At 36.5% G+C, this 15,790-nt stretch overlaps 1 protein-coding gene and 2 non-coding genes across 5 annotated transcripts; 1 reads left to right on the top strand and 2 right to left on the bottom strand.

Annotated features, from left to right (window-relative positions):
- Position 1: 1 nt before the first annotated feature.
- Positions 2-6,507, bottom strand: LOC129722984 (putative hydroxypyruvate isomerase). Of its 3 annotated transcripts, none has more exons than XM_055676900.1 (5): positions 6,360-6,499; positions 6,031-6,300; positions 5,867-5,978; positions 479-654; positions 2-421 (listed from the first exon to the last, which is right to left on the bottom strand). In XM_055676900.1, exons 2-5 carry the CDS (start codon positions 6,251-6,253, stop codon positions 114-116), a joined length of 819 nt encoding a protein of 272 aa, XP_055532875.1. In that variant the 5' UTR covers positions 6,254-6,300; positions 6,360-6,499; the 3' UTR covers positions 2-113. The 3 variants fall into 3 exon arrangements, with proteins under 3 accessions (XP_055532875.1, XP_055532884.1, XP_055532867.1); XM_055676909.1 differs by having other exon boundaries at positions 6,040-6,300; positions 6,360-6,495; XM_055676892.1 differs by having other exon boundaries at positions 6,031-6,507.
- Trnag-gcc (transfer RNA glycine (anticodon GCC)) lies at positions 1,068-1,138 on the bottom strand. The gene has a single exon. It is a non-coding gene; the product is annotated as a tRNA-Gly (tRNA).
- Positions 6,508-13,137: 6,630 nt separating the features above from the next.
- On the top strand, positions 13,138-13,210 carry Trnak-cuu (transfer RNA lysine (anticodon CUU)). Its single transcript has one exon. It is a non-coding gene; the product is annotated as a tRNA-Lys (tRNA).
- The last annotated feature ends 2,580 nt before the right edge of the window (positions 13,211-15,790 follow it).

Raw genomic sequence — 15,790 nt, 5'->3', positions numbered from 1 at the left:
GTAAATATTTACCATAACTTTTATTTACATTCATAAAAAATGCACCCCACTAATGAGCTGGAAAAGTTTAGTTGAAAGTCAATGCAATGGCATCGACCGTGGGTCGTCAGTTCTTAACTCCAGTAGCCAAAGTCACGGAGCCATCCGAGTCCTTGCATGGTGCCGGCTCTAGGTTTATACTCGCACCCTACCCAGTCATTGTAACCGTTATCTTCTAGTGCGCGTAGCACATAGCGAAAATTCAGTTCACCATCGGTGTCCGGTTCGTTACGGCTGGGAACCTGGGCCAGCTGCACGTGGCCAATGTAGGGACCGTAAGATTTAATAGCACTCGTAATGTCACCCCGGATGTGCTGGGCATGATAAATGTCGAACATCAGCTTCAGGTTGGGGCTGTTCACTTCACGCAAGACGCGAATCGCTGTCGGGAGCCGGATGATGAATAAGACAGCATTTTTGAATTATAATAGTTCAATACCTTTCTCATAACACGCCAGATAGTATCCGGGGACGGCATACTTGTTAATAGGTTCGATAACTCCAAGAATGTTGGCTTTTTCCAGAACGTTGGCTGCACTTTTCAGGTTACTTAGATAGGCTGCATCGTTCTCTGCCGTTGGCTCTCCTAATATTTTACCTGCCATTATGTGAATCCTGTAATTAATAGAGAGTTACTTCAAAACTTATTTTATTGACGAATGAAACTGTTAAGTTGCAAATAAAGTCATTAGATAGCCAAACGGCATGAGTAAAAATAAAGTAATGATAGAACTACGTACCGTGCAAAAAAAAACGTGTAAAATAAAACCGTGTAAAAATGAAACTGTGTAAACAACAGCCTACTACAGTCTGTTACTGTTACTGTTACTCACTGTAACAAATTTACGCGAAGACGAAAAATCGTGCCAAAAAATCGTGTAAAAAAACCGCGTATTTGAGAAAACGACGTAAAAAAAATCGCGTTATTTGGAAAATCGACGTAAAAAAGAACCGTGTAAAATAAAACCGTGTAAAAAAGGACTTTACTGTATATTTGCAACTAATATAGATAATGAAAAAAAAATCATTGCATCGGCCGGGAATCGAACCCGGGCCGCCCGCGTGGCAGGCGAGCATTCTACCACTGAACCACCGATGCTTGTTAGTTAAACAGGTCCAAGGGTCAAAAAGCATGTTTTGTGTATTTGCACTTTTACTGAACACAGCTGATTTGTGTGTCTGTCTCTCGGTCTTCTGTATTTTCTTACGTTCTACGTTCTTACGGACCGCTACGGTTACGGTTACCTATCATTGCTTTTGTTTTAGAATAGGTACCATATTGACTTAATTTTTTCGTAAAACAAACAATGTTTATATTGATGTGGGACTACGTCTTTGTTTTCTATACTGGAATGCATTATGTAAAATTGGAAATGAAACTGGTAAATGTTGCGTCAGATTTCAAACGATAATAACCACATGATGGATGACAATAACCAATACCGTGCTGGATCGAAATCCGTACACCTAAGCACATGATAATCTTTGACGGTCAATATAAAATCAAGAAATCACATATTGCTTTAAACTGACATGTTTAGTTATAGCTCTACTTATATTTTATCACTATTCTCAAGCAAAACGAATAAAACCACTCCGGAACTCGAAAAAATCATGTTTAAATAGATCATGTTTTGAATCGAAATCCGTACACAGTTTTTTGTCTGGATCAAAACCCGTACACTTTTGAATCGAAATCCGCACACACGCGTTATAGACTGGATCAAAGCCCATACAAAAATAAATCAAACTTCGTATAAATATAGAAGTACAAAAATGAACATCTTTTATTATTTATTTATCTTTAAATCAACGAATAAATATATTTTGAGGATCAATTGGTTCCTAAAGTTTCACACGGTTTTCTAATTTTTTTTATATCAGATGAAATAGTGCAATTATCGTAGCGTTTCGTTGTAACCGGAACGCCGGAACCTCTCGAAGCTTCCCGGTACGACTTTTCCTTGCGCACCTCAGTCATAGCTCGTTTAAAATTGTTTGCCGTATATTTATACTTGTTTTCTTCCATTATATGCTGAAAACAAGAGGAAAGTTCAACAACATGTGCATGATACACACGCTGTACGGATTCCGATTCAAGCAAATAACAAGAATCAAAATCCGTACGGCACAGTTTTTGTTGAATAAATACAATTTACACTATTTATTAGACAATATACAGCTCGAAAATGACAAAGACTTACCATCAATTTCGAAAAGATTCACAGAGTAAAACACTTATATCCCACTAGAAAATCGTTTTTATCTGAAGAACGTTTCCTTAGTAAATTTTCTAACGATACAACGAAATGACAACTGAAACCGATACACGATTGCTTTTTGATTTTTAATATTTTTATTTCATGGCCTACTGGCGCATAGCTTAATTTAACAGAAGGCCAACAACTCAACGGATATGTTCATGTAACTATCATATGAATTTTCACTTTTATAATGCTTAAAACTGAAGAAAAACATCAAGGTGTACGGATTTCGATACTGTACGGGTTTTGATCCAGCACGGTAGGTTGTTGGATAGATAAACTGTAGAATAATTTTGTAATATGCTAGTTATTATGATTATTGTTATTATTATTATTATTTATCATTACTATTTTTTTTCGAAGAATATTGAAAAAAAAAATTCAAGGACAAACTTACGAGAACAATGAACCAATCACAGGCGAGCATTCCTAGCACAGACGGCGTGAATGGACAATATCAAAAAATAAAAAAAAATTACTGAGTCTTCCGTCCCTATAGGTAAATTTATGTTTGCTTTTTTCGAATAGTTTGAAACAACCCTTTTCTTAAACAACTGTTCAAACCTGTTGTTATTCGTACATTTTAGCGGTACACTTCTATTCGTTTATTTTTATTAGTGTGCAATCGAGGAAAAATGCAATGCTGCTGCTGATGGTGATTAAAAGTATATCTCATGAATATGATTACCATCAAATTACTCAACAAGATTTGAACATTTTTATAATTCAACCGTATTTAACCGCTTCACCGTTCAAAATTTCAAGTATAACTGTTGAACTGTATTCGAAGTTTAGATGTCAGGTGATGCCATACGGCATCAACCGCGGGGAATGGGTTAACATAGCTTCTTATGCTTATTCCGGATTCGATATTATTTTCAGAGTATGGTTAATATAATAAATTTGATTAAATCAGAGTTAAATAAAACAAAACCATTCATTAAGATAAAGTATTATTGGATTTGGTTTTAGAGAAATAGAGTTAATTCTGGTTTAGACGCATTACAAGAAATTCTTGGTGCTTCTTCAACAAAACGATACGCTTGCGCTTTGTGAAATAAATGTTTTTTGCACAAAAAAAAAACACTGTAATATTACCAGGTGTAAATGATATTCTTGCGAGTGTTGTTAAATATATTTCTGAAAATAAAATAAAAAATAAAGGGCGGCTGAGAAAAAAATACGCAAGTCACTGAACAAACGAATTGATTCTGTCTGCGGGATTCTGTAACCTTTGTAACAAAAAATCCCTTTTACTACAGTGTTTAGTCCCACGTCACTATTTCGTACAACCATAGGGCTGTATACCTTGTAGTATTTTTTCAGTGAAACAGAAGCAATTAAGATTTTTTTATGAAAAAAGCACTACATCCCACGATTAGAACTACGGAAATTTATTCATATGCGTTTAAACCAACAACTAAATAATACAAAGCATGGAATGAACAAAACGAAAATAATGTTGATAAATAGATAACAAAATTTTCATTTAATTTTAGCTACAAAAATCTAGTTTGAATCAATAAATAAATTATCAGCTTGAACGATAAAAAATAAGATCAAATTAACTTGGAAATGTATTTAAAAACTTATGATCAACCTAAATTGCGCCACCAGCTTTTCTCTAACTGTGTCAGTATGACCAAAACCGAAAGTGAAGTTAGGTCTTGCTCAAAAAGCATCTTCAACTGTGTCAAATCTAAACTTTCCACTTTTATTGAAACTTAAATGTCGTGATTGTGATTTTGTATATTTTTTGTGCTACCCGTATTAGTTTAAGAAGAATTTATTTGTCGATACATTGTGGAAAACTTTGGGATTCATATGCTTCTGAAAGTTCTGGGTGGCGTTCCACTAGTTTGCATGAAAGAACTCACCTGATTTCACAACACAGAAGTTTGACAATGGGCCAGATTTCGGCTGGTTTCGTTGTCTCGCAAAACAGAGCATCAGTCAAATTTTGCAACTTTGTCGTATGAAATGTTACATACATCAAGAATTTTATCCGAAAAAATGACCTTTTGTCACACAATCTATATTTCACTAGATTTTATTTCAAACCTATCAACTCTTTCTATCACATCACTTCGCGACGGATCGAATTGCCAACGAATCGTTCGGACTTGAATCATTCCCTAAGCTTCGAAATGATCACGGTAGAACCACTTTTCACTGCGATAATCGTCTTCTTCTTCCTCTGACGCTACTAAGGCTCGCTGTCGGAATACATTCTTAAACAAACATGTCAAATGAGTATTGCCATCACGACGTTATTTTCCTCAAACGTATTTCGACATTTTTTCTAGAAATGAGAATTACGCACGTTGAGTGCGTGTATTCTGGGAATCATTTATATCATTGATCTTGTAATAATATTTCTCAACATAAATGGACGAAGTAGACAGAAATAGGCCGAAATAGCATCGCTTAACGATTGACAGTGTGCATTTCTTTGATACGCGAGTGTCGTTTGACTATCTTTTTCTTTCTGTGAGCTAGGCGGCGATGGTTTGGTTATTTGACATTTACGAGCGAAAGCCGACTGTGACGCACGCTAAGGAAGCGAGATCAAATGAAAATGGTGACCGTTTACAAGCCTGATAGGCATAATTGTTGAGTGATTTCAACGAAGTATAAAGGGTAAATAATCCTTGATCGTTTATTGCGCTTTCTTCTCCTCTGATGAAGAGATTGCTTGCCTCATAGAAGGCGCAATTTACGACATGCGTCTGCGAATGAAGATTCAATAATAAGATTTTTTTTTATTTTCTTAACTTTTTTTGAAAATACCTTCAAATAAAAATCTGGTTTCGGACGAAAATGCGCTTTGCAAAAGTGCAAAGTTCGAGCGAAATTAAGGGCGGAAACCACTGGTCGGTCGGCGTAATCATATCGTGAGCTGGGCAATAGATATTCGATTGATTCAAAAACGGTAAACAAGTATCTGCATGAAATAGGTTTAAAACTTTGAATATAAGTACCATAAAAATTACAAAGTAGTGTTTTGGCCAGACCTTGCATTGTCAAACTATGCTAATGCAACTTTAGCGAACTTGCGGCAAGGCAATATCGGGTTTATTCCGAAAAGAAATAATCCTCAAAATGTGCCACAGCTGCAGTCTATTGAAACTTTCTGAGCAAATTTGAAGCGAATGATATACCATAAAGGTTACAGAGCAACAAACGTCGATTGTTTGATAGAAAAATCAAGATGGAGCTCAAAACAATTGAAACATCCGGAATTCAGGAAGTTATAAAGCAAGTACCCCAGAGGATCAGGAAATCAGCGCGATGTGGAGCTGAGTTTTTCCTATGAGGTTTGTAAATGAGTTACATTACTCGAATAAACAAACAAGTATAGACAAATAAGTTGCGCAAGATTTTAATTTGGAATTGAAAGTTTGTTCGGATTTTTTTCCTCATACGTTATGTATCTTATCTAAAGATAAAAATTCAATATTTTAAATTTTCGGTGATCACGAAAAACGTGAATAAGGACGATATCACGTACCGTGTTTGAGCAAAATGGAGAAGAGTAAGTCGCGTAAAAAAACTTTACTCACTTTTTGCAGTTGATGGCCTTAGCGCACTCCACTGTGCGTTCCAAATTTTTCATAAAGTATTCCGACAGACCTGGGAAGGCAGCACAACCAAACTGACCGTTGCTAACCTTACCTAAAACCAACGAATTGACACTCAAGGTTAATGATTGTGATCAACTACAAACCTCTATTACCTGTTGCGATATTCATCAAGATCTGCTCCAGTCCAGTTTCCTTGCAAACGGCGGCCAGCTCGGCACTACTTACATGTGCCGGTGGAAAAGCTCCCTCCACGGCACTAAAGCCGGCCTGTGCTGCCAGACGGTACCGCTGGAGAAAATCGGCACTTTCGGTGAACATAAAGTTCAGATTTGCACAAAATTTGACCGGCATCGCCGCTCGCAGCATGAAACTTTCGAGTACCGAAAACTTGATGGACAGCGGGTTATCGGTAGCTGAAAAATGATGACCGCGTCTGTCAGCGAAACTGCCGAGGCGTAAAATGCGAACTAACCACTTTTGTAGCAGCTGATAAGAGGAGACAAACGCCAAACAGCTCGTACTGTTTTGTTTGCGTTATTTTGCTCAAGTGCTTCACTGACGTGATAAAAACAACCTTCAGGTTCTAGCTCTGTTTGTACTACAACTACTATTCAAACTAACGAAAGTTGAGAGGAAAGAATAGTTTTGTGCAACGCCAATGTGTTGTGTAAGAGCGTGTTGTATGTGTGCGTATTTTTATTACACCTTTCCTTATGCTAGCGGTTGTTCATTCATGGTTTCGCATAACTGTATTCGTTGCGTTTCGATACCAGTTGAGTTCATTCGGTCTATTTTTAGCGAAACATGAATGAGAAAAATTTTGCCCACTACACACTGTCCGCCGGCAAACACCTGTCCGGCTTTCGGAGCAGCCTACTTCGACTGGGGGCTTGGCAACTCCTGTAACGTGGCTACTCACGGGTCGGGTTACGGACTGATTTGAGGTTGGGGTCCACTGTGTGCCGGGTAAGTCCATGTTGACGGGACGTCCGCACTAAGCTGACCGTCAATATGGGTGCAATGGGGGAGCCCGATGCATTCAGGTTGGCTAAAGAGAGATGAACCGGGCGAGGGGTGAAAACCAGCAGCTAAAAGTCTCCGCGGTAAGCAGTAGTGGGATCGCGTCCCGGAGTGGACTTCCGGTGCCAGCCTGACCAATAAAGTCACACCGTAATCTTTTTTGTATGAGCCTATATATGGTATCATTTCCTTGCAAGATGCAACAGATATTTTTTAGATTAGGAGAAGTGTCTTCTTCATTACAAACGTTTTTGAAAAAACAGTAGCAACGGTTAAACAATCACAACATTGTTATAATAGGCATTGTAATATTCACAAAAATTTGGATGGGATTTACAATTACTTTGTGACTGAAGTTCAAAGCAGTTCCAAGCTGTTAACTGTTATCTGATTTTAAATAGTGTACCCATTCGTATGAATTCAAATGAATACATGATAATGTTTTCTATTCAATTAACCCACAACCCAACAATAAGGTAATGACTATTGATAGGTACATATAAAATATACGGGCGGCGTTGGTTTGTTTTCCAATGGTCGTTATTTGCCTGAATCTACATATAAGATAAAGTTTGGACCTATTGTGTGGCGTTAGTAAAACTAGTTTAAATGTGTCTGAAACGATCATTCACGGAAGCAAAAATCTATAAGCTTCAGGAAGCTATTACTATAACTATATGCCCTTTCAGATGAATTATACATGATTTATAGTTTCAGGGTAGAACATTGTTGTTTTATTTCGCGGTTATCTTTAAATATTACAGTGCTTTATCGATTTTATCACGGTCAAAAACCTAAACTAATCCACCTAGCGGTCAGACCCAGCCTTTCTCATTCAATTTTTTATTTGTAAAAACAGATTTACATGAACGCTTCAATCCAATAAATGTATATTCACTCTTTAGGTTTTGAACAATTGATGTTGTAGTCTATATACATATAAAAATGCAGTCCGGTCTCTCTGTCTGTCTGATCCATATAGGCTCGTAAACTACCGAACCGATCGACGTGAAAATTTGTATGTAGGGGTTTTTGGTGCCGATAAAGGTTCCTATGATAGTTTGAGACCCCTCCTTCTTCTGAAAGGGAGGGGTCCCATACAAAATACAAATGAAACATAAATTTCTGCACAACTCAAGAACAAACCAAGCTAATGAAACCGAATTTGGCATGTTGATGTTTTAAGGGGTAACTAATATGTCCATAATAGTTAGATGAAACACAAATTTGTGCACATCTCGAGAACTAATCAACCAAATGGAACAAAATTTGGCAGGTAAATGTTTTTAGTGGTAACAAATATGTACATAATGGTTTGACACCCGAATCCCTCTCTATAAGGGAGGGGTCCCATAAAAATGAAACACAAATTTCGCACAGTTCAAGAACCAATCAAGAAAATACAACCAAATTTGGTATGTGAATGTTTTTAGAGGTGACAAATTTGTCCATAATGGTTCGACGCCCCTCCCTCTTCTGGAAGTACATGTTTCTTCACAAATTTCTGCACATCTCGCGAACTAATCAACTAAATGGAACCATATTGGCAGGTGAATGTTTTTAGTGGTAACAAATATGTTCCATAATCGACCTCAGACGACATTTTGGATTGTAAGATGGCAACTTCCGGTTTCTGGAAAACAGCCAAAAATGGCCGATTTCCACCCAATATAATAATATCCGGATCTAAAATAACACACAGGAGCTAAAATCGACCACAGATAGCATTTTAAATTCTAAGATGGCGACTTCCGGTTTCTGAAAACAGCCTGAAATGACCATATATCACCCAATATGAGTTTTTCTTTAACCAGTATGCCATTCAAAATCCAGAAATTGTCTCCAAATGCCATTATGAAATCCAAAATGGCGACTTACGGTGTCGGAAAAACAGCGCAAATGACCAAATACTACCCAATATGGATATTTCCGAAACCTTAATGATGCACTGGAGCCAAAAATCGACTTCAGACAACATTTTGAATTGTAAGATGGCAACTTCCGGTTTCTGGGAAACAGCCTGAAATGGACGATTCCCATTAAATATGAGTATTTCTGGAACCAGGGGATTGCACAGAAGCTAAAAATTGATCACAGACACAGTCTTGAATTTCAAGATGGTGACTTCCGGTGTCTGGCAAACAGCCGGAAATGACCAAATACCATTCAATATGAATGTTTTCGAAACCAGAATTACGCCCAGATGACAGAAATTGATTTCACAGGCAATTTTAAAGTCCAAAATGACGACTTTCGGCTTCTGAAAAACAGTCCAAAGTGACCAAATATTACGTAATATGAGTTTTTCTTTAACCAGTATCCTAAATACCATTTTGAAATACAAGATGGCGACTTCCGGTTTGTGAAAAACAGCCTTAAATACTATCCAATATGAGTATCTCTGGAACCAGAATCATGCAAGGGGCTAACAATTTTCCTCAGGTACCATTTTAAATTGCTAAATGGCAACTTCTAGGCAACGGTGGTAAATGACCGAATAATACTCAATATGGATATTTCCGTAAACGTGATGATGCATAGAAACCAAACATTGACCCTGGACACCATTTTGGATTTAAAAACGATCACTTTAATTTTTGGAAAACAACCTAAATAACTAAACGCCTCCCAATATGGGTATTTCCGGTGTCAGATTTATGCCAGAAAATCTGCTGAAAATGACCGAATACCACTCAATATAAATATATTTAGAGTTAAAGCGATGTACACAAGCCAACTGTCGAGGATGTTGTCATTTCGATTAAAACCAATCATTTCAAACGAGTTGTTATTTGACTTTGATCATATCCTATGGCCGATTGGTTAAGCATTTGCAGACTTTAAACACATCGCAAGGAATCAATGAATTTGAAACGTTCAAAAAGTACGATACCACACTTAAATTATGTTATGGCCACATATATCGATCAAAGCAGGTATATTTCTGAATAGTCTTTGAATTTCTTTTCTTTCCATAACTTTTGAGCCACAAATCAAATTGTTATGAAGTTTGTTATTTGTGAGTTTGAGAGATGACTCGTTCGTATGACACTAGTAATGTTCAAATAAGTCATGTACTCTTTGAGATAATAGACTCTCATTGTATTGTTAACAATTTAATATCTAACAGTTGCTTAAGTTCGATTATAATCAAATGAAATGGGAACGTATAGGGCAGTCAAACTTTGAAACCACGTGTTCAATCATAATTCATCAGTGAACCCTTAACAAGCCCGCTCATCTGATATCAATATTGATTAAATCGGTTGTGTAGTTTCTGAGACAATGAAGTTTCGTGATTTTCACAAGTCGGTACATTACAGATGAAGTTACAGTTCGATTACAGTAAAATTCAATAGGGTCTTCTGAGGCAGCTAGACCATTCATTTGACACTTATTTTGTGGAAATCGGGTTAGCCATCTCTGAGAAAAGTGAGTGAGTCCAAGTAGTCATCGGAATATGTTCCTTTGCATAGCTGGATTTCACATTTTTAAACATAACAGGCAAACTAATAGTCCGATTGCAAAACAAATCAATAGGGTCTTATTGGGCAACTTATGGCGATTTGATGAAAATCGGTTCAGCCATCTCTGAGAAACATGAGTGAGATTAAACAGTCTTCAGAACATGTTCAATCTGTATAAAATTCAAAACTTAAGGGTTTTCCAGGTAGCCCGTTCTTTTGAGACCAATTTTGTTCAAATCGGTTGTGTAGTTTTCGAGATAATGATGTTTTATGATTTTTACTATTTGATACATAACCTCGAAACTAAAAATCCGATTACAATGAAATTGAATAGGGTCTTATGGGACAACAAGACCTTTCATTTGCAATTAATTTCATGAAAATCGGTCCAGCCATCTCTTAGAAAAGTGAGTGAGAATAAAAATCTGCACATACACACACACACACACACATACACAAACACACACACACACACATACAGAAAATGCTTAGCTCGTCGAGCTGAGTCGAGTGATATATGCCATTCGGCCCTTTGGAGCACTTTTATATTTTCGGTTTTGCAAGTGATTGCTATACCTTTCTAGGAGAAAGGCAAAAACATCTTCCCGTGGATCCAGCAAAACTGTAAATTTTGTGAAATGATAAAAATGAGTATTTTTTGTTAGATTTCAAAGCCATCAACCATTTACTGTGAAATTTTCTATATCCGCATCACAAATAATGACAGTCTTCTCGTCCCTACAGGTAAATTAATGATTGCATGAACTTAGTATAACTTGATGTCTCGGCTTTATTGACCAGCTTTTAGAACCTAACAAAACTGATGTCTTAAAAGAAAACACGCTGGTAAATGCAACACTACAGGTGAGGTGGAGCAGAGCGGCGCTGGTCTAAAATTGCAGCGGTACACGATTTCTATTCGTGCACAAGCAAGAAAAAGTGCAATGAATTGCTAAACAAGAATTGAACATTTTTGCAACGGTTATAAGTTATAACTTATTTTCATTTCTTTTTATTTCGATGTTCATCAAATAATCGCGACTGGCATAAAATCGGAATAGAAAATTCCTTAAAGCAAACATTCATAGAGAATCGTAACAACCGGCGAATACTTGTAAACTTTATGTCCATTTACTAAGATCTAGGGTATCGGCTCTATTATCGTCAGGTTTTACCTATTATCGTCAGAGGGGTAAATGATGTCCTCTATGACTCCATCAACCCCCCGGACGATAATAGGTACAACCTGACGATAATAGAGCCGATACCCTACTTAGAGTTTTTTTATCTTTCAACATTGCTAGATGATATTTTTTTATTTCTAACTTTCCAAATAATATACGTATTTGAGCCGTCTACATAATACAGTGAATGTAATTGTTGGCGAAAGAAAAAACTTCGTTGTAATTGTTGATTGCTTCGATTTTTTGCTGGAACTTGTTATTAACTTTGTTTGACATACCTTCTGATGTTTCCCTATTCGGGAGTCCATGTAACGGCTTCGAAATTATTTTCAGAGCAAGATTCATAAAATAAATTTTATTTAATCAGACGCGTTAGGAGATACTCTTGTTGCTTATTCAATAACAACGATACTCTTGTACTATGTTACAATGTTTAGTCTCATTTACTTTGTGTTCTTTGAATAAATTTTGTCTCATATTGTAACCTGTTGAAATATATTTAGGAAGAATCATGCTTGATTTAATGAAAATGATTCTTTTGACCATATTTGAAGCAGAAACCCGCAATCTGTTCGAACTAATTCGTGAATCTAAATTGAAACATAAAGTTCGGGAACGTAATTTTGAAATTTAATCGATTTGATCGTTCTGTATGAAAGCTGGATACTCATATCAGTTTTCTTGAACCAATCATCACATTGTATTGAGTATTCATGACCAGAAATCTAATACGACTTGTTTCCAGATGTCTCGATTAAGATCGCATCGGTTTATTGTTTTACTGATTGATTGTTTATTGGTACCAAATATTGAAGTTGCAAAAAATCGAATAAAAAGGGTACTGAACGTCTTCGGTAGTGGTTTTCTTCGGTAGGCTTTTGCATAAGATTGCTGCAAAAAACCTGCCGAAGACGTTCGGTACCCTACTAAATAAAATAAAATCATGTAACGTGAAATTAACAATAAACAACATTTCGACGGCTATTGTCGCTCATTATGAGGGTTCTGTTTATAGTAACGAAGCTCTGCCATCATTTTCCCAATTAGCAGAGGTAAGCAGGTTTAATTATACTCTACGCTGATGCAATATTGGCACCAGCAATCCTTCATAGTTCATCAATAAGTGAAATTTTGAAGTGAATACTTCGCTTATAAAATGTTTATGCATTAACTTTAACAGTTTTGCAAGCATTTTGTTGCGAAAACGACGAGCATTATTTCCTATTATCGTTGTTTCCGAATTGTCCAATAATTGCAAACTTGTAAGAAATTAGCGCCGCAAATAAGCATTTCTTGAAAACGTAATGAATCATATTAATGGCATTTTTTGGTCCAATCACCATACATAACCCTATGGCATATCATCAAATTTATCCCACCATTCATCTTTCATGATCATCCTCCACAGCGCGCTGCTAGTAGTAGTAGTAATGAATGAAACTCTTTCATTCTAAAAAGAAACTTTAGCGGGATCTATTACTCTTGTGCGTAACGGTATGCCAAAAATATCCTTCGTCACAGTTTTATTTAAGTTTGACACTACAGCTTTAATATTGCTAATAGCAACGGCGAAGTACAAGCCCGGCTAGCTCAGTCGGTAGAGCATGAGACTCTTAATCTCAGGGTCGTGGGTTCGAGCCCCACGTTGGGCGTGAAGCTTTTTTTGTGAAATTAACTATTAGTTAAATGAATTCCTTTTGAGTTTACTGAATTATAACTTTAAATTTTTTTTCCAGAATAATTCCACACGCCAATATGAATTGCGGCATAGCATGCGACAAAAGCTGCATTCTCAAAACATAAAAATGTATAAATAGGTAGATGCTGGGCGTGATGTTAATAACTTCTTGGCTCTTTAGAGGCTTGCAATCGGCAAAAATACTACTGCATTACATCAAATTGGCTGGGGATCTCTTTCACGGATTTTTATTTGATTGTTTAGAAGTCAATCTGAAAGCGGAAACTCTTTTATTGTGAGCATTTCTGTTTGCCTGTAGCTTAGGTATCACCTACGTGTGAAGGCATTTATGGTATGAATGGGCAAAACAATACACGACACGCGCCAAGAACTATCGATTCCGATGAGAAGGTTATCGGCCTGATATTTTCACACACATAGTGGTGTGCAGGGAAAGTAGAAGTAAACATGAATGCTATCCAATAACAATGTTTATAAAACAGTGTTTATAATTTGCGAACAGTGGTTAGGTAGAAGATGGACAAAAATAGCGGATGGATTATCCAACTGTCATGCGTTTTCCTATGGGCGGAGAGTCAGGGGTGTGCACTTAGGACCATCATTCTTGCAATATTTTCCGGGTAATGATCAGGAGAAAGAAGTAACCATTCTCCGATTTGGCCGATAAATAAAACAGGAAGTAATCGCCAGTCTATAAAACAGAATACTAAACAGTACGTTCCAACATAAACCAAGAACTGTTGGAGAAAAAGAAGCCTAATATTGATTTTAATCAATGTTTTTGAACGCTGTTGGAAACCGTACGTGGTAGTGACTTGTGGTACATCTGATTCTAGGGTATTCAAGAATTCGTTAGAAATTTAGCCGATTCCAACTTGTTTGTCCAGATATAAACAGTCGAAAAGTTACGGTTCTTGAGTGATATGTTACTCCAACCAAGACGGCGATGAGCACGTACACAGACTTCCTAATCAGGAAACGCTTTTTGTGGATGCAAATTCTACAGTCCATCCATCAGGAGCTGGACGCCACCAGTTCTTCCGTTCCGTTAACAGTTGCGGCACAATGATTGGTAATTTGATAGCTTTTCCGCGTTTTCTTTATTGTGAAAGTCTTATTTTCGATGCTACCGTGTATTATTACTTTCCACAATAAGAATGAGTTGAACGGTAAATGTTCATTGTTTGTCCACTTGGTTTTGGAGATTTTACATTAATTTCGTATTGATTATGACATTTCAAATTGGTCGTATTAAATTTATAATGTTGTACCTTAACTGCGATCGATATTGGAACGAAAAGTTTAGTCCAGCTTTCGGACACTACCCGGTCGGATGACAAAATGTGACCTCTTTTGTATAATGAATCTATTTCCGATCCCGGAACTGTGTACAAAAGTTCAACCTTTTTTGTCGTTTAAGCCACTCGATTCATGTTCAATAGTTCCGAATCACAAAGAGCCATGAACGTTCATTACAATGATGTTAATTTTTATTAACTTCACCTTTCTTGCGTCAGCAGAGGTAATGCTAATGATGTGTCCACTGGTTTAGACTTTGACACCTTACTTTCTTACGATTCTTAGGCTGCTTCGGATGTGTTCAATCGGTTCATGAGTCGCACTGGGAAACCTTTTTACGCCGCGTGCAAATTGGTATTCTCCGTTGGGCAATGTATGTCGTGAACGATCGTAAAATGACTATAAAAGCCATTTAAACTGGCGTTATTGTTCGCATTGATGGTTGAAGAGCGTGAGAAAGGCTTTGTTAAAAGATAAAAAGAATCTATGTGTTCTGGTAATAGAATAATAGAATATATAGAAACTGATTTCAAATTATCTAATCTATCCACCGAGGAACGCTGTATCTAAAATGCAGAAAACACCATTTTTGGCCGCGAATGTGAGATTCGGCGGTGTATTCGAAAAAAAAAACAATTAAATAACTAACAATAAAATCAATAAATAAAAGCGTAATACCGAACATAATATTTGTAACCTTCATGCAAAATATCAGAAAGTTATATTATACCATTTTATTGAAACAAACAGCATGCATGTTACCAGAAAGGAAGAACATTAATCATTGAATGCAAGAACTGGTTACTGGTTCCTTGTTGGGATATTTGCAAGGGCTGATAAAGGGCCACATTTTATGAACTCTACTACGCTTATGCTGTAACGTTGTTCTACTGCAAGTTTTTCAACTTTCAAGTTTTTTGAATACTCTTCCTCAATTTGAGTTATAAAATAATAATGTTAACCACTTTTTTTTGTGAGAAAACATTAAAATACGTTTAAAGTTGTACTACCTTTGGACATTTTTACTTCCAAAGTATTATTTTCACATTTATTTAGACATGTACTCACAATGTTGTGTGCACATGCTTTGAAAACCATAGTTAGGTAATTTGTGTAGCAAATGAATAGATGAATAAATAAAAAAATAAAAAAAATAAATAAATAAAGGCTGTCAAGTATCAAGAATGTAATTTTCTCAGTTTTCTAGTGAAATCAGTAAAATTTCTCTAAGTAA

Source organism: Wyeomyia smithii, chromosome 1, assembly GCF_029784165.1.
Source record: "Wyeomyia smithii strain HCP4-BCI-WySm-NY-G18 chromosome 1, ASM2978416v1, whole genome shotgun sequence".
NCBI classification, from domain to species: Eukaryota; Metazoa; Arthropoda; class Insecta; order Diptera; family Culicidae; genus Wyeomyia; species Wyeomyia smithii.
The sequence above is the reverse complement of the archived record's forward strand: the minus strand, read 5'-3'. Positions and strand labels throughout refer to the sequence as shown.

What these genes read in the sequence shown, in the direction of transcription:
- LOC129722984 (XM_055676892.1), bottom strand. Translation starts at nt 6,253, where the DNA reads ATGCTGCGAGCGGCGATGCCGGTCAAATTTTGTGCAAATCTGAACTTT. An exon ending in TATCGCAACAGGTAATAGAG is followed by an intron (nt 5,979 to 6,030) that starts GTTTGTAGTTGA and finishes CGTTGGTTTTAG; the next exon opens with GTAAGGTTAGCAACGGTCAG. An exon ending in TCTGGCGTGTTATGAGAAAG is followed by an intron (nt 422 to 478) that starts GTATTGAACTAT and finishes GGCTCCCGACAG; the next exon opens with CGATTCGCGTCTTGCGTGAA.